The 19894-nt window shown below is 36.4% G+C and overlaps 1 protein-coding gene across 1 annotated transcript in view; it reads left to right on the top strand.

Annotated features, from left to right (window-relative positions):
* MYO3A (myosin IIIA) overlaps positions 1 to 19894 on the top strand; it is a 499205-nt gene that overhangs the window by 437849 nt on the left and 41462 nt on the right. The window contains 6 exon segments of the mRNA XM_053715695.1: positions 10590 to 10628; positions 10630 to 10784; positions 12068 to 12191; positions 17749 to 17829; positions 17831 to 17891; positions 19778 to 19798. Coding sequence (XP_053571670.1) covers positions 10590 to 10628; positions 10630 to 10784; positions 12068 to 12191; positions 17749 to 17829; positions 17831 to 17891; positions 19778 to 19798 — 481 coding nt within the window.

Below are 19894 nucleotides of genomic sequence, written 5' to 3'. Positions count from 1 at the left end.
CGACTTTTAACGCTGAAAAACGGATACGCATATTACGAGTCGCCGCGGTATAGCTATACTGAAAGCATTTTAGCCTGTAAAGCAATATCCATTCCGCACTCAAAAAATTACGTTTTTTGTGTGGGATTTTTATAGCGCTGGTATTACAGGTTGTGTGTTCAGGCTAAAAAGCTTGCGTTACAGCCTATACCGACACAATCCATACCGCCATCTGAGAGCAGTAGTTATGGATTTTGCAAAACAAAAATGTTTCACAAAACTCATAACTAAACTGTTACAAAGTACACTCACACCCATAAACTGCCTATTAACCCCTAAAACACCGCCCTCCTGCATCAGTAACACTTTTTAAAACTTATTAACCCCTAATCTGCTGTCCACCCACATTGTGACTATTAAATAAACCTATTAACCCCTAAACCGCCGGCCCCCCACATCGCTAAACTTAACAGCCCCCTACTTTAAATTAAAATTACAATATAACTATATTTAAATAAATAAAAATAAAACTAACATTAAACTATACTGCACCTCACTGACGAGGCCCACAGAAGGCCGAAACGATTGTCTGGGGTTGTTGTTTCTCTTGTTTAGAGAAGAGTTGCCAGGTATTTCGGCACTGGACTGTCATTGGGCAGGGTCAGACTGATATGCTACAGGATATTTTTTCTCTGTGAAGGGGCATAGTGTGCTAAAAGAACCTGCACCCTGAGTTGCAATATAAATTAACAGGCATGGAAGTTATTCTAGCTTTAGTTCTTTTTCATCAGTGCTTTTCTCTTGCTTCTGATATTTATGCAAATTACTCTTGGGTCTTCCTAAGAGTAATGGGGGAAACCAGACGTGGACTCCTTGCACACATGCCCTTAGAGAGATACAACTGCACCTCACTGACGAGGCCGACAGAAGGCCGAAACGATCGTCTGGGGTTGTTGTTTCTCTAGTTCAGAGAAGAATTGCCTGGTATTTCGGCGCTGGACTGTCATTGGGCAGGGTCAGACTGATATGCTACAGGATATTTTTTCTCTGTGAAGGGGCATAGTGTGCTAAAAGAACGGGCACCCTGAGTTGCAATATAAATGAACAGGCATGGAAGTTATTCTAGCTTTTGTTCTATCTCAGGAGTGCTGTTCTCTCTCTTCTGATAATTAAACTATACATTAACCTAACATAACTATTCTAATAAAATAAAAAAAAATAACCAATTAAAAAAACCTAACACTACGAAAAAAATTAAAAAATGTAACATTACAAAAAAATAAACACTATATTACGAAAAATAAAAAACACTAAATTTACAAAAAATAATAAACGGCTAGATTCCAATCCCAACGCTGCTTTTTAACGCCCGCTGGTATTACGAGTCTTGAAGGTACAGGTGTACCGCTCACTTTTTTGGCCAGGACTTGGAAATACCCGCAAATCCACTTACGTCAATTGCGTATCCTATATTTTCAATGGGACTTGCATAGCGCCGGTATTACGAGTCCTGCCAAAATGTGAGCGGTAAACCCTCTCCTTTAAAGACTGGTACCGCATTTTAAAGTCAGTAGTTAAGAGTTTTTACACCACAATTCCGTAGCAATAAAACTCTTAACTAAAGTGCTAAAAAGTACACTTACACCCATAAACTACCTATTACCCCCTAAACCGAGTCCCCCCCACATCGCAAACACTAAAATAAAAATTTGAACCCCTAATCTGCCGAACCGGACATCGCCGCCACTAGAATAAATATATTAACCCCTAAACCGCTACACTCCCGCAACGCAAACATTAGTTAAATATTATTAACCCCTAATCTGCCGTCCCTAACATCGCCGACACCTACCTACATTTATTAACCCCTAATCTGCTGCCCCCAACGTCGCCGCCACTATATTAAAGTTATTAACCCCCTAAACCTAAGTCTAACCCTAACCCTGACACCCCCTAACTTAAATATAATTAAAATAAATATAAATAAAATTACTATAATTCGTATTTAAAACTAAATTCTTACCTATAAAATAAACCCTAAGATAGCTACAATATAACTAATAGTTAGATTGTATCTAGCTTAGGCTTTATTTTTATTTTACAGGCAAGTTTGTATTTATTTTAACTAGGTACAATAGTTATTAAATAGTTATTAACTATTTAATAACTACCTAGTTAAAATAAACACAAAAGTACCTGTAAAATAAAACCTAACCTAAGTTACAATTACACATAACACTACACTACAATTAAATTATTTCGCTAAATTAAATACAACTAAATTAAACTATCTTAAGTACAAAAAACAAACAAACACTAAATTACAGAAAATAATAAACAAATTACAAGATTTTTAAACTAATTACATCTAATCTAACCCCCCTAACAAAATAAAAAAGCTCCCCCCAAAATAAAAAAGCCCTACCCTACACTAAATTACAAATAGCCCTTAAAAGGGCCTTTTGCGGGGCATTGCCCCAAAGTAATCAGCTCTTTTACCTGTAAAAAAAAAATTACAAATCCCCCAAAATTAAAACCCACCCACCCACACAACCAACCCTACTCTAAACCCACCCAATACCCGCTTAAAAAACAAACACTAACCCCTTGAAGATCACCTTACTGGGAGAAGTCTTCACCCAACCAGGCCAAAGTCCTCAACGAATCCAGCAGAAGTGAGTGGGCTGGAGTATACTTGTTGATTATAGAGGATAAGTAGAGGGGAGCGGTGTTGGTGAGCGCTTTGTATGCAAGGGTAAGAATTTTGAATTGAATTCTGCTGTGAAAGGGGAGCCAATGAAGGGACTCCGCAGCGAGGATGCAGCAGATACAGAGCAACGGGAAAGGCAGAGGCATACAGGCAGCCTGGCAGAGGCATTTAGGATGGATCGAAGGGGGGAAAGGTGGGAAAGAGGAAGGCCAGTAAGTAGGTAGTGGATTATTTGCTTTGTCATGTTAGTGCACAGAAAAGGTTGAATCGGAAATATTGTGTAGATGGTTGCGGCAGGATGTAGAAAGTGATTGGTTATGTGGACCAAGGATAGATTTGAGTCAAGTGTAACTCCGAGGCAGCGGACTTGGGGTGATGGGAAAATGGTGATGCCATCAACAGGTATAGAGAAGTCAGAAGTTGGTTGTAGAGCTTGAGGGGGGGGATAAGAAGGAGCTCAGTCTTGGAAATGTTAATCTTTAGGTGGTGAGAGGCCATCCAGGAAGAAATACCAGATAAGCAGGTCGCTGACATGAGAGAGGACATGTAATTTTTTATCTAAGCTTGGTATTGTCTTATTTTTCATAATTTAGTGTTTATTATTTTTTGTAATTTTAGATTATTAATTTTTTTTCGTAGTGTTAGGTTTTTTTTAAATTTGTAATCTGAGGTCGAGGAGGTGATATTGACAAACTGTTATTAAAGGCTAAGTGCAAATGGATATATAATTTGAACTCACTACAGCCTGCAGGATTAAATGAAGAAATTAACTATGCCCCATTCTTAACTTAACTCATAGCATTTTTTCTAATAACCTCCTCTGTATATATACATCTAGCTACCTTGAAATTAACATTTACTAAAGTGTATCATATATAGTAGTCTTCTGTAGTCTCTTTATTATATATACCAATGTAATAATAACATGTGCTTTACTTATTCCTATATAGATTTGGCTAAATCCCATTCCATCATAAACAAACCAATCTCCAATTGTGTATATATTTATATATTTTAAATTTTATATATTTATTCTTTATCTTTCCTAAACTTAATTATTTGCTAAAATTGTTTTAAAAATTTTCTTAGTGTTTTTTAAATAGGTTATTTTTTTTAATTTTATTAGAATAGTTATGTTAGGTTAATGTTAGGTTTATTTTTATTTCACAGGTAAGTTTTTACTTATTTAAATATAGTTATATTGTAATTTTAATTTAAAGTTAGGGGGCGTTAAACTTAGGGGTTATTAGTTTAATTTAGAGCTTTGCGATGTGGGGGGCTGGCGGTTTAGGGGTTAATAGGTTTATTTAATATCCGTGATGTGGGTGGGTGGCAGATTAGGGGTTAATACGTTTTAAAAAGTGTTTGTGATGCAGGAGGGTGGCAGTTTAGTTTTTTTTTGTTTTTTTTTATCAGCCCGCTTTACATCGCCGGCCGCCAAAAATTTTCATTAGAGGTATCTTTTACCTCCTCCTAGTGGTATTTCTGGCAGTTTAGGGGTTTATAGGTAGTTTATGGGTGTTAGTGTACTTTGTAACAGTTTAGTTATGAGTTTTGTGAAAAAAAATTGTTTTGCAAAATCCATAACTACTGCTCTCAGATGGCAGTATGGATCGTGTCGGTATAGGCTGTAACGCAAGCTTTTTAGCCTGAATGCACAACCTGTAATACCGGCGCTATGAAAATCTCACACAAAAAAACGTCATTTTTTGAGTGCGAATAGACATTGCGTTACGTCTAAAATGCTTGCAGTATAGCTATACCGCCGCGACTCGTAATATGCATATCCGTTTTTTCAGCGTTAAAAGCCATTAGTTTCTTCCTGCAGTTTTCTTGTTTCAACTAGAATCTCAACCTTTAATTTCCACATATTATGACAGATGGAATGATTTTAGGGCCATCCTTAGAAGACATTGAGAGTTACTCACTATTGACTCTGATTTAACAGATAAACGCCTAGATTTAGAGTTTGTTGGTAAAGACCCGCGTAGTGCACCCTTTAAACAACGCTGGTATTTACAGTTGTCTGAGTGGCTGCGTTAGGCTCAAAAAAGGGAGCGTCGAGCATAATTTAACGCCACTTCAACCCTCAATACCAGCGTTGCCTACGGTAGCGGTAAGCTGGCAAAACGTGCTCGTGCATGATATCCCCATAGGAAACAAAGGGGCAGGTGTGGGCTTAAAAAAAACCTAACACCTGCAAAAAAGAAGCGGAAACACTTAGAAACACTTTCTAAGTCTGCACCTAATACCCTAAACATGAACCCCGAGTCTAAACACCCCTAATCTTACACTTATTAACCCCTAATCTGCCGCCCCCACTATCGCTGACACCTGCATTTTATTATTAACCCCTAATCTTCCGACCGGACACCGCCGCCACCTACTTATCCCTATGAACCCCCTAATCTGCTGCCCCTAACATCGCCGACACCTACATTATATTTATTAACCCCTAATCTGCCCCCCCAATGTCGCAGCAACCTAACTACAAGTATTAACCCCTAATCTGCCGACCGGACCTCGCCGCCACTAGAATAAATTGTATTAACCCCTAATCTGCCCTCCCTAACATCGCCGCCACCTACCTACAATTTTTAACCCCTAATCTCCCGCCCGCAACGTTGCCGCTACTATAATAAATATATTAACCCCTAAACCTAAGTCTAACCCTAACCCTAACATCCCCTAACATAAATATAATTTAAAATTAAACCGAAATAATATTCCTATAATTAAATAAATTAATCCTATTTAAAACTAAATACTTACCTATAAAATAAACATAGATAGCTACAATATAATTAATAATTACATTGTAGCTATTTTAGAATTTATATTTATTTTACAGGCAAATTTGTATTTATTTTAACTAGGTGCAATAGCTATTAAATAGTTATTAACTATTTATAAGCTGCCTAGTTAAAATAATTACAAAATTACATGTAAAATAAATCCTAACCTAAGTTACAATTAAACCTAACACTACACTATCATTAAATTCATTAAATAAATTAACTACAAGTAGCATAAACTAAAATACAATTAAATAAACTAATCTATAATACAAAAAAAATAAATACTAAATTACAAAAAGTAAAAAAAATATTACAAGAATTTTAATCTAATTACACCTAATTCTAAGCCCCCTAATAAAATATAAAAGGCCCCCCAAAATAATAAAATTCCCTACCCTATTCTAAATTACAAAAGTAATCAGCTCTTTTACCTGTAAAAGAAAATACAATACCCCCCCAACATTACAACCCACAACCACCCACATACCCCTACTCGAACCCACCCAAACCCCCTCTTAAAAATACCTATCACTAACCCCCCTGAAGATCTCCCTACCTTGAGTCGTCTTCACTCAGCCGAGCCGAAGTCTTCATCCAAACCGGGGCGATGTGGATCCTTCATTCCGGGAGAAGTCTTGATCCAAGCGGCAAAGAAGAGGTCCTCCATTCGGGCGAAGTCTTGATCCAAGCGGCAAAGAAGAAGTCCTCCATTCGGGGTGATGTCTTCTTCCAAGCGGCATCTTCTATCTTCTGTCTTCTGGATACCATCTTCATCCCGCGACACGGAACATCCTCCTTCCCTGACGGACTAACTACGAATGTAGGTTCCTTTAAGGGACTCATCCAAGATGGCGTCCCTTGAATTCCGATTGGCTGATAGGAATTCTATCAGCCAATCGGAATTAAGTTAGGAAAAATCTGATTGGCTGATTCAATCAGCCAACTCAGATTGAAGTTCAATCTGGTTGGCTGATCCAATCAGCCAATCAGATTGAACTCGCATTCTATTGGCTATTCCGATCAACCAATAGAATGCGAGCTCAATCTGATTGGCTGACTGAATCAGCCAATCAGATTTTTCCTACCTTAATTCCGATTGGCTGATAGAATCCTATCAGCCAATCGGAATTCGAGGGGACACCATTTTGGATAACATCATTTAAAAGAACCTTCATTCGTCGATAGTCCGGTCGGGGAAGGAGGATGTTCCGCATCGGCAGGATGAAGATGGATCCGGAAGACAGAAGATAGAAGATGCCGCTTGGAAGAAGACATCACCCGGATGGAGGACCTCTTCTTTGCCGCTTGGAGGAAGACATCGCCGGATGGAGGACCACATCGCCCGTATTGGATGAAGACTTCAGCTCGGCTGAGTGAAGATGACTCAAGGTAGGTAGGTTTTTGTAATTTAGTGGGGGGGGGGTTTGTATTATAGATTAGTTTATTTAATTGTATTTTAGTTTAGTTAATTGTAGGTAATTTATTTTAATTAATTTAATGATAGTGTAGTGTTAGGTTTAATTGTAACTTAGGTTAGGATTTATTTTACATGTAATTTTGTAATTATTTTAACTAGGTAGCTATTAAATAGTTAATAACTATTTAATAGCTATTGTACCTAGTTAAAATAAATACAAGTTGCCTGTAAAATAAATATTAAATCCTAAAATAGATACAATGTAATTATTATTTTATATTGTAGCTATATTAGGGTTTATTTTCAGGTAGAGTATTTAGTTTAAAATAGGATTAATTTATTTAATTATAGGAATATTATTTCGTTTAATTTAAATTATATTTATGTTAGGGGGGTGTTAGGTTATACTTAGGTTTAGGGGGTTAATACATTTATTATAGTAGCGGCGACGTTGCGGGCAGGAGATTAGGGGTTAATAATTGTAGGGTAGGTGGCGGCGATGTTAGGGAGGGCAGATTAGGGGGTTAATACAATTTATTCTAGTTGTTTGCGAGGCGGGAGTGCGGCAGGTTAGGGGTTAATACATTTATTATAGTGGTGGCGAGGTCCGGTCGGCAGATTAAGGGTTAATAATTGTAGTTAGGTAGGGGCACGTTGGGGGGCAGATTAGGGGTTTAATAAATATAATATGGTGTCAGCGATGTTAGGGGCAGCAGATTAGGGGTTCATAGGTATAATGTAGGTGGCGGCGGTGTCCGGTCCGGAAGATTAGGGGTTTAAAATGTTTATTATATTGTTTTGCGATGTGGGGGGCCTCGGTTTTAGGGGTATAAAGGTAGTTTATGGGTGTTAGTGTACTTTGTAGCACAGTAGTTAGGAGCTTTATATTCCGGGCGTTAGCCCATAAAGCTCTTAACTACTGACTTTTTTTGTCGGTAGGAGTCTTGGTCGGTAGAGGGTCTACCGCTCACTTCTTCCAAGACTCCAAATACCAGCGTTAGGTAAATCCCAAAGAAAAGATAGGATACGCAATTGACGTAAGGAGATCTGCGGTTAGCCTGGAGTCGCGGTAAGGAAGTGAGCGGTAGACCCTTTCCTGTCTGACTCTAAATACCAGCGGGCGGTAAAAAGCAGTGTTAGGACCCCTTAACGCTGCTTTTGACGGCTAACGCCAAACTCTAAATCTAGCCGATTTTTCAAATTTCTATATTCTTAACTGCGAGAAAAGCACCTATCACTGGGTGATAAACTAGTTAATAGTCATTTTATGGATCCAAATTCCAATACTAATTGGTTGGCTAAGAGAAAGGAAGAGAATGGTTCTTTCAAATGTGACAAATGCGTAATTTGCAAATTCATGATGAAAGGAAATAAAATAACGAATTTGGAGGGGAAACAATTTAGACTGAAATGACACATTAACTGTAAAAGTAGTGGAGTGGTATATTTAGTGACATGTACGGTGGTCCCAAGTTTTATATTGGAAAAATCTACAGGGAAATCCATGAAAGATTAAGGAGCATAGGAGGGATATACTCAAGAATCAAAAGTAGCGGAAATAGCCAGACACTTTATGGAAAGTCATAAAAGTGGGGATAAGGATCTAGGATAGATGGGCTTAGAGCTTATCGATCTGAGGTCCAGTAGGAGGTGATATTGTCAAAACTGTTATTAAAGGCTGAGTATAAATGGATATATAATTTGAACTCACTACAGCCAGCATGATTAAATGAGGAAATTAACTATGCCCCATTTTTAACTCCACTCATGCATTTTTGTCTAAAACATACTCTGTATATATATATCTAGCTACCTTGAAATGAACATTTACTAAAATGTATTATATATACACTCATGTAGTCTCTTTATTATACTGTATAACACCAATGTAATAATAGCATGGGCTTTTCTTATTCCTATATAGGTCTGGCTAAATCCCATTCCATCATAAATAACCAATCTCCAATTATATATATAGACCCCAATTAGACTAAATAAAATCTCTTAGACTAGTCCCTCCTGTGATGACAATATAAGAGGTGCGATCTGATCTCTATAGTGCATGGGCTTGTCCCGAAATTCCAAATTGCTAGACACAAGTCCTTCATGTATGGTTTGTTTTTTGCGTTTTAATATAGGAGCGAACCTACTGCCTAGGCAAAAGACAAGGTTGATTATCAATATATTTCATTATATTAAACATATTAAAGTGATGTAAACTTTCTCCTTTATAAAATGAAAACCGGAATGTTTAGTCATTATTTAGATGGAGTTTAATTAATCAGTTGTAATGAAGATGCGCTTTAACTTACTTTTTAATATAGATATGAAAATCAAATTCCCCTTGTTCCCCTTCACACTTCAAAAGTAATTTTTCTTTGAGCTAATGTTTTGAATTGTTATCCAATCTGTGCTCTAGCTACAGGCGCCCAAAGGGGAGATCGCTGAATTTCATATCTATATTAAAAAAGGAAGTTTATAGCGTTATATTTATTTTTATTAATTTATTTATTTATTTTTAACATTCCATGTGGGCCTATTTTTTTTTTTACTTTTGACAATGTGGGTGGTGCAGCAAATTAGGAACCATACCGTACCTTCCTGGCTACTCATACATCATACTGTAAGTGACAGGTTAATATGTGGGGGAGTGTGTTTTGTTATAGGAGTAGGAAGTACAGCTTCTGATTGGCTGTACTAAACACATTGTCAAAAGGGGGGAAATAGCCTAGGTTCAAGTAAATACAGGAGAGGGGGAGGTAAAAACAAATAAATATTTACTTTCCACTCTATAGCAGGGAGAGACGATATGAACAGTATATGCTGCAAAGTATAAAGTACCTTGCAGAAGATTTCAGCTTTAATGTTCCTTTAAAATCAAAACATAACTTTCCATAAAAAAATAATAATTATGCTCAGCATAAAAGCTTTCATTTCCTAAATTTAGCCAGATTTTCCTTATTTAAATCCTGATAATTGTAGTTGTTTTACACTGCTCGCAGAAAGTTACTCCATGATCAAAACCTAGACTCTAACAAACTACACAGTGATTGTTTAAAAAGCACCAAAGTTCATTTATATGTCCCTAAATTGGTACAGCAGAGGAGATAATATCAAAAACACGAGTCATGTCAAGGATTATAATATGTCGCTTGTACTGCAAACCAATGTACATTTCACTTACAATTGCAGTTTTAATGTTTTAAAACATTTATTTCGGTATGCAGATATTTTTGCAATGCATCAGTTCATTTTCTGATGCAGATATCAAATGTTTTTAATTTTTCTTTAATGCACAAATATTTTTATAAAGTGTATTTTGCGCTTGCAAATATAATATGAAACAGTTGTTTATTTTGTCAACAGAATGACAATGGAGATGCTCGTCATCCAAGAGAGACTACAAACATGAAAACACAGACAGTTGCATCATATTTTTAGGGTAAAATATTTTATTGGTATTATCTGTTTGTTGGGGATTTGTTCATTGTGGATATGTATGGGCACAAATATTGTATATATTTAATTAGTCCAAAACTGATAGAAATAAACTTGGATTTTGAGATACTGCAAATTAATTAAGGCAAATGACACAAATGCCCTTGAGAAAGATTCCTATCAATGTATGTACAATATGATTTTTATTTTATGACGTATTTCATATTACCTAAACATTTTCTTTTAGTATTCTCTCATGGATTTGTTGTCAAAGATGGTGGCTGGCCCAGCCTCACTTTGTACGATGTATTAAGCCCAATAATGATCGTCTAGCAAGTAAGTTTGATCGAGAAAAAGTTCTAGTGCAACTGAGATATACAGGCATTTTGGAAACTGCACGGATTCGCCGAATGGGATATTCACATCGTTTACTTTTTTGCCAAACTTTATAAAAAGGTAAATGTAGTTTTATACTTAGTCAAAGACATACAGAAAACAGCAGTTTAAGCATTATCAATCAATAAACAAATCTCACTGTGTTCAAATGTTTATAGACAAACTAATGAGACATTTGTTAATTCAATGGAAAATTTATAGTTATTAAACTTAATGGGCTAGATCACATTTCAATGTTAATTGAAGCAACTGTCTAAAAGTAGAAACAGATACCTATACATCCAAAGAGTTTAGTTCTTCATCTCATCTGTTATGTTTCCAACTGAAAGTTCTGAAAGATTTTGATTCACTTTGTGCAATAAAAACATTTTTTAATGTGCCATTGTGTTTGTTGCGTTCAGCATGCACAATTTGTCTTGCTATATCTTTATTTGTATTTATCTTTGTCAGATAACATTAATGTTGATTTTTTTTCTAAATTAAATATAACAAGACATATCTAGTTAGATTTCAGTGTACGTTTATAAAACTGAAGTTATAAATAGGTATGCACTTAGGTCCTTAAAATTGAGATGGTGAGTGCTATGAACTCTCTCTGAGTTTTTGGAAATTGCATAGCAAGATTGAAGAGATACGCATTTCTTTAACATTTTCATTTAAATTAGTCTAGAATATTTTTTTTCTCCAATACATATTGAATAGTAATTTACCATAATTGCAAAATGAAATAGAGATCACATTCGGTTAAAGGGACACTCAAGTCAAAATTAAACTTTCATTATTCATATAGAGCACACTATTTGTTTGCAACTTTCCAATTGTCTTGCATTAACTAAATGTGCAGAATCTTTTTTTATACATACACTTTCTGAGGCACCAACACCTACTGAGCATGTGCAAGATTCATAGACTGTACATATATGCCTTCTGTGATTGCCTGATGGCTGTCACATGATGCGGTGGGAGGGAAAATAGAACTAACTTTAAAAATTTATCAGAAAGAAATCTACATTTGAAATGCAAATTAAGTGATTTTGCATTGGTTTTTTTTATATTGCATCTACTGATTTTGCTATTCTACTGTGTTTAGTGGTTAACTGTAAATGTATTAAGAGGTGAATCTAAATGGTTGTTATTACTAGATTAATTTTAGTAAAGTTACTGTTTTTATTAACTATTAGTTACTAATATCTTGTTTAAAATCTGTTTAAAGATGCATTTGTGTGTGTGTTTATATATATATATATATATATATATATATATAAAAAAAATGCTGAATTAATTTTCAATTTATCAAAAATAATATGTAATAAAAATACCATTATCTTTCTTTATTACAAGGTATCACTTAATAAGCTATAAGTCAAATGAAGACCCTCCAGTTAGTCCTGAAAGTTGTTTGGCTATACTGGAAAAAGCAAACCTTGAGAACTGGATCTTGGGTAAAACAAAGGTAATGTTATGTAAAAACACATTTCCGCACATTGAACTCCTTTTAAAATTGATAATTCCAAAAAGGCAAACTAACAATATGAAATATGTCTATAATTAATTGTTGGTCTAAAAAAGGCACACTTAATGGTTGCTTTTTATTATTTGTTTTAAACATTATATCTTACACTTTGGAGTCAATTTATTAATGTGCGAGCGAACATGATACAATTTAGCATATCATGTCCACTGCACATCGATAAACACCGACAGCATACGCTTTCGGCACTTATCATTGCACCAGCAGTTCTTGTGAACTGCTGGTGCAATGCCGCCCCCTGCAGATTTGCAGCCAGGAGGCTAGCAGGAGGGTCTCAATCAACCCGATCGTATTCGATCAGGTTGATTTCTGTCCGCCGCCTAAGAGCAGGCGGACAGGTTATGGAGCAGCGGTCTTTAGACCGCTGCTTCATAACTTCTGTTTCCAGCGAGCCTTCACATGGGGCATCAAGCTCCATACGGAGCTTGATGAATTGACCCCTTTGTATGTTTTGTACACATCAGTAAATCAAGATATAAATGTGCTAACATGGCTGACAATAAATGGTCAATCACAATCTATTGGTTATTGCTCCCAGTGATCACATTGTATTGCTTGTTAAAAACCCACCAGCACAAGCGAGTATTCAACAGAAAAAATCCCAAAAAGGACTTTTTCGAGTAATAACTACCTGTTTTCAAGATAGAAAATGTGAGGTCTCACAAACTGATACATACAATAGCCTATTCACAACTTTTAATGTTACAGCAAAGCTCTAGTCATGCAACCCTGTCGTTCGCTCGGCAAGAAAAATACCCATTTGTATGGGTTACATTTACCTATTGCCATCACAAGACATCCTCAATACTCAGCATCCATATGAATACCATAAGTATCGTGGCAGGATGGACAACAACATCTGCAAATGGCTTGATTTCAAATTTAATTTTTCATATTTGATTGTATTACTCACTCGCACTGGTTTGATTGTCACTAACAATACTTGGGTTATTTAAGATGAAATATACAATTATGCCATTTGTAGATATTGGTGTCCTGAAGGGAGTTTACCTGTATATGCCCCTAGCTGTACATAATATCATGTAGTCATCACATCGACATATGTATACAGGGAGTGCAGAATTATTAGGCAAATGAGTAATTTTGACCACATCATCGCCTCTTTATGCATGGGTGTCTTACTCCAAGCTGTATAGGATCGAAAGCCTACTACCAATTAAGCTTATTAGGTGTTGTGCATCTCTGTAATGAGAAGGGGTGTGGTCTAATGACATCAACACCCTATATCAGGTGTGCAATAAATTATTAGGCAACTTCCTTTCCTTTGGCAAAATGGGTCAAAAGAAGGACTTGACAGGTCTCAGGAAAAGTCAAAAATAGTGAGATATCTTGCAGAGGGATGCAGCACTCTTAAAATTGCAAAGCTTCTGAAGCGTGATCATCGAACAATCAAGCGTTTCATTCAAAATAGTCAACAGGGTCGCAAGAAGCGTGGTGGAAAAACCAAGGGCGCAAAATAACTGCCCATGAACTGAGAAAAGTCAAGCGTGCAGCTGCCAAGATGCCACTTGCCACCAGTTTTTGGCCATATTTCAGAGCTGCAACATCACTGGAGTGCCCCAAAAGGCACAAGGTGTGCAATACTCAGAGACATGGCCAAGGTAAGAAAGGCTGAAAGAGACCACCACTGAACAAGACACACAAGCTGAAACGTCAAGACTGGGCCAAGAAATATCTCAAGACTGATTTTTCTAAGGTTTTTATGGACTGATGAAATGAGAGTGAGTCTTGATGGGCCAGATGGATGGGCCGTGGCTGGATTGGGTAAAGGGCAGAGAGCTCCAGTCCCGACTCCAGACCGCAGCAAGGTAGAGGTGGAGTACTAGTTTGGGCTGGTATCATCAGAAGATTAGCTTGTGGGGCCTTTTCGGGTTGAGGATTGGAGGTCAAGCTCAACTCCAAGTCCTACTGCCAGTTTCTGGAAGACACCTTCTTCAAGCAGTGGTACAGGAAGAAGTCTGCATCCTTCAGAAAAACATGATTTTCATGCAGGACAATGCTCCATCACACGCGTCAAGTACTCCACAGCGTGGCTGGCAAGAAAGGGTTATAAAAGAAGAAAATCTAATGACATGGCCTCCTTGTTCACCTGATCTGAACCCCATTGAGAACCTGGTGGTCCATCATCAAATGTGAGATTTTACAAGGAGGGAAAACAGTACACCTCTCTGAACAGTGTCTGGGAGGCCTGTGGTTGCTGCTCGGCACGCAATGTTGATGGTGAACAGATCAAAACACTGACAGAATCCATGGATGGCAGGCTTTTGAGTGTCCTTGCAAAGAAAGGTGGCTATATTGGTCACTGATTTGTTTTTTGTTTTGTTTTTGAATGTCAGAAATGTATATTTGTGAATGTTGAGATGTTATATTGGTTTCACTGGTAAAAATATATAATTAAAATGGGTATATATTTGTTTTTTGTTAAGTTGCCTAATTAATTATGCACAGTAATAGTCACCTGCACACACAGATATCCCCCTAAAATAGCTATAACTAAAAACTACTTCCAAAACTATTCAGCCTTTGATATTAATGAGTTTTTTGGGTTCATTGAGGAACATGGTTGTTGTTCAATTAATAAAATTAATCCTCAAAAATACAACTTGCCTAATAATTCTGCACTCCCTGTATGTCCATATATATATGGATCAAAAGAAAAAATCAAACAGTAGATTATAGCCAGCACAAACTTGTTTCCAGATAGGTACTACCGCCATACTGTGTCACAATGAAAGAGACATTACCCAAATTGCGATCAAAGAGAAAAATAAATTTTATAGAGCATAAAACAGATACACTTGACAGTCGGACTTATTGTATAAAAGCAGGAGCAAGACTAAGTGCAAAAGATGGGGTACCCAGAGCCTTCATATTATATATTAATCATACATTGACTACAATTAGAATGCAGAAACAATGTAAATCATATAAAGGGTAAAGCAATAACCTAAATTATAATCTCATGAGCGACTGTAAAGATATATATACTGAATGTTGCAAAGTGCATGAAGTGCAATAACCGTTTAAAAGAGTCCGACCTGGTATACAAGGCCTGAACCGCCAGCAGTACCCAACGAATTTGGGTTGACGGCGTGTGAGAGCCGACTGCATCCTAGCGGATGGATCAGTGTGCAGGTGCCCAACTAACAAGGTTGATGGCATTTACAGCCGACTGCAACATAAGGATTCCGGAGGCGTGAAAAAAAAAGTCTGGTAAATATACCATAGGAAAGAACCTAAGGAGGACTGTCCGGAATTTGGTGAGACAATTTGGTACACTTATGACTCCTATTTGGTTATCTTTAAAGGAGCCTGTCATGATTAAATTTGGACAACCACAAATGACTGTAGGATGAATGGTCGAATTACTACAATTTTAAATTGGAACAATCAGTTATATATATCTTTACAGTCTGCTCATGAGATATAATTTAGGTTATTGCTTTACCCTTTATATGCCTTATATATTTATATAAAAGAAGGATAACACGGGAGCACCCTAAAGATAAATATAAACAGATACTATACCATAAAGACAAATATACAATAGTAAAATATATTATATATAATTATATTTATTTTACTACAATACCTAAGCATAAATGATTGAACAAAAAAGGATATGCGTGAAGTCTCCAAGACCCTTCAAATCCTCATTCAACTTTGAAGGAAGGGAACATGTCCTAAATCTCAGAGAGGAGTTGCAGCCCCTTAGTACACGGTTCTGGAAACCCGCATATAGCTGAATGAAACAAAAGAGGGACAGGGGCGCACACTCCTCTAAGCGTAGTATGTTAAAAAAAAGAGATCATTTATTGAACACAGACAAATGAACACTCACACATCATAACCTCAACACATGAGGTATAGAAAAAACACAGAACAAGGCACAGTAAAGTATTTCATGGGTTCGTTGTTTAGTCCCCAGGAATATTCAAAAGAGGGTAGTCTGTTTAATCCTGGCTAGGGAGAAAGCCCGGCCAAAAATGTCGTTCAAAGAGTGTCCGCTACTCGTGCAGTAAACAAATGTGCCAAAGAAAACCGTTAGCATGATTAACTCACAGCCGATCTGTAAGCTCCGGCCGGATAGTGGATCAGCTTTGGTAGTGGTGACGCATAGACGGTGGGCATGGCCTAACGCATTTTGTAGGAGCTTCCTTCTTCGACAGAGGCATGTCTACTTTACTGTGCCTTTTTCTGTGTTTTTTTCTATACCTCCATGTGTTAGAGGTTATGATGTGTGAGTGTTCATTTGTCTAAATACATACATTATCTGTTTTTTTTTAACATACTACGCTTAGAAGAGTGTGCGCCCGCTGTCCTCTTTTGCTATATATATATATATATACTATATATATATTATATATATATATATATTATATATTTAGTATATATATATATTTATATATTATATATATAATATCTGTAAATGTGTACCCTGTTGACTGTATACAGCCTCTCCGGTAGAATTGAATGAACTTTAATTAATTGATACCATGGATGTTACCAAACCTTTTGAATGTATCTAGTGGCCATTTCAAAGTGTTTATAATATGTTGCAAGCTAAAACACTGTTTGGAAAATAGTCATAAAATTGTCTAACAGGCGTCTGAACATGTCCTTCTGGGGACTTGAGGTGCTGAATTCAATAAGTTGAAAATTGGTCTCGAAAACTGTTGAAAAGTGAGCCAAAAAACGTATTGTGATTGCTGAGCTTTTTTCCGCTCCATAACAGATAAATAGGGACTTTTTTCGAGAAACAATAACCAGTTTTAGAGTTGCAAGAATTAGATAAAAATCCCCTATTTTGACTTTACCGTATTGAAAAGTAGCGTTTTCAGCCCCGAAAAACAATTAAACACATGGTTCACAATAAATTTTGATTGAGGCTTTAGTTTATTTAAAGAGGTTAGTACATCGAATGATGATAATGTTGCTGATTCTATGGTTGATTGGATCTTGTGACCTTGTGAATTGGCAGAGAAATAGTAAAACAAATCTCTTTCTGCCCTCTCTTGTCAAAAGTAGCAAATCAAGATATACTCTTATTGTTAATGGCCTGAATACTGGTTTAAGTATCGCGCAATATTATATGATAATATTTTTAGTTAATAATTGAATCTATATATCACTCTTTAGGAACTTATATATTGTGTCTTTAACTCCTGATTAACATTATAATCTGTATATTTTTGTACAAAATAACTCATTAAAGGCAAAAATAGGACATTCAAGAAATTGCACTACAAATTATATTTTTGTAAAATATATCAAATAAAATAAGCTCAAAAAGTTATTGATAAAGCCTAAACTTTACATTGTATAATTATCAATTTTATCTTTCTCTGATTTTAGAATTGTCTGTTTTATGAATGCATTTTTTAATATATTATTATATCATTTTATCTTACTTGATTACGTTTTTCTAAGAGTGTTTACATAGTTTTATTTTTATCAGGTAATTCTTAAATATTATCATGTTGAACAACTGGATCGAATGGTAAAGACCATAGTTGGACGAAAAGTTTTCCTTCAAGCCTGTGGTTAAAGGATGGCTGGGTGCAAAAAGATATAAAAAAATACAATTAAAAATGGAACAAAGTGCAGTGAAAATCCTAGTCAGGTAATCAATTCCCTCTTAAAATAAGAATCATACATTAATGTAGATCCTTTGCATGTTTCTGAAATTTCTTTCATGTGAATATAAATAACATCAGTTGTCTCCAATCAGACAATAGGATTGAGCTTGCATTCTATTGGCTGTTCCAATAGGGAGTTTTTCTACCTTAATTCCAATTGGCTGATAGAATTCTATCAGCCAATCGGAATCTAAGGGAAGCCATCTTGGATGACGGTCACTTAAAGGAACCTTCATTGTCTTAGTCGTCGGAAAGAAGAGATGCTCCACGTTGGGATAGTCTTGAAGATGGAGCCGATCTGCGTCGTATGGATGAAGATAGAAGATGCCGTCTGGATGAAGACTTCTGCCCATCATGGAGAACCACTTCGCCAGCTTGGATGAAGATTTCTCCTGGCTTCGTTGAGGACTTCGGGCCCGGTTGGATAAGACTTCTGCCGCTTCCTTGAGGATGGATGTCCGGTCTTCACAACTGTCGATCTTCAGGGGGGTTAGGTTAGGTTTTTTAAGGGTGTATTGGTGAGTTTTATTTTTAGGTTAGTGTTTGGGCTGCAAAAGAGCTAACTGCCCTTTTAAGGGCAATGCCCATCCAAATGCCCTTTTTCAGGGCAATAGGGAGCTAGTTTTTTTTTTAGATAGTATTTTATTTGGGGGTTTGGTATGTGTGGGTGGTGATTTTACTGTTGGGGGGGTTGTTTGTAATTTGTTTTACAGGTAAAAGAGCTGATTACTTTAGGGCAATGCCCCGCAAAAGGGCCCTTTTAAGGGCTATTGATAGTTTAGTTTTAGGCTAGGGTTTTTTTTATTTTGGGGGGCTTTTTATATTTTGATAGGGCTATTAGATTAGGTGTAATTAGTTTAAATATCTTGTAATTTGTTTATTATTTTCTGTAATTTAGTGGGGGTTTGTTTGTACTTTAGCTAATTTAATTTAATTTATTTAATTGTTGTTAATTTTGTTATTTTTTTAATTATAGTGTAATGTTAGGTTGTTATTGTAACTTAGGTTAGGTTTTTATTTTACAGGTACTTTTTGTATTTATTTTAGCTAGGTAGTTATTAAATAGTTTAATAACTATTTAATAACTATTGTACCTAGTTAAAATAAATACAAACTTGCCTGTAAAATAAAAATAAACCCTAAGCTAGCTACAAGGTGTAACTATTAGTTATATTGTAGCTAGCTTAGGATTTATTTTATAGGTAAGTATTTAGTTTTAAATAGGAATAATTTAGTTAATTATAGGAATTTTTAGTTAGATTTTATTTTAATCATATTTAAGTTAGGGGGTGTTAGGGTTAGGATAGACTTAGGTTTAGGGGTTAATACATTTAGTATAGTGGCGGCGACGTTAGGGGGTGGCAGATTAGGGGTTAAAAAATGTAGGTAGGTGGGCGGTGATGTTAGGGACGTCAGATTTAGAGTTAATAATATTTACCTAATGTTTGCGAGGTGGGAAGTGCGGCAGTTTAGGGGTTAATACATTTATATAGTAGCGGGTACGTTGGGGGCAGCAGATTAGGGATTCATAAGTATAATGTAGGTGGCGACGGTGTCCGGAGCGGCAGATTAGGGGTTAATAAATATAATGCAGGTGTTGACGATGTCGGGGGCAGAAGATTAGGGGTAAATAAGTGTAAGATTAGGGGTGTTTAGACTTGGGGTTCATGTTAGGGTGTTAGGTGTAAACATAACTTTTATTTCCCCATAGGAATCAATGGGGCTGCGTTAGTGAGTTTTACACTGCTTTTTTGCAGGTGTTAGACTTTTTCTCAGCCGGCTCTCCTGGTTGATTCCTATGGGGAAATCTTGCACAAGTACATACGACCATCTCACCGCTGACTTAAGCAGCGCTGGTATTGGAGTGCGGTAAGGAGCAAAATTTTGCTCTACGCTCACTTCTTGCCTTTTAATGCCGGGTTTGTAAAAATCTGTAATACCAGCGCTGCAGGTAAGTGAGCAGTG

Source organism: Bombina bombina, chromosome 5, assembly GCF_027579735.1.
Source record: "Bombina bombina isolate aBomBom1 chromosome 5, aBomBom1.pri, whole genome shotgun sequence".
Taxonomy (NCBI): Eukaryota; Metazoa; Chordata; class Amphibia; order Anura; family Bombinatoridae; genus Bombina; species Bombina bombina.
The sequence above is the reverse complement of the archived record's forward strand: the minus strand, read 5'-3'. Positions and strand labels throughout refer to the sequence as shown.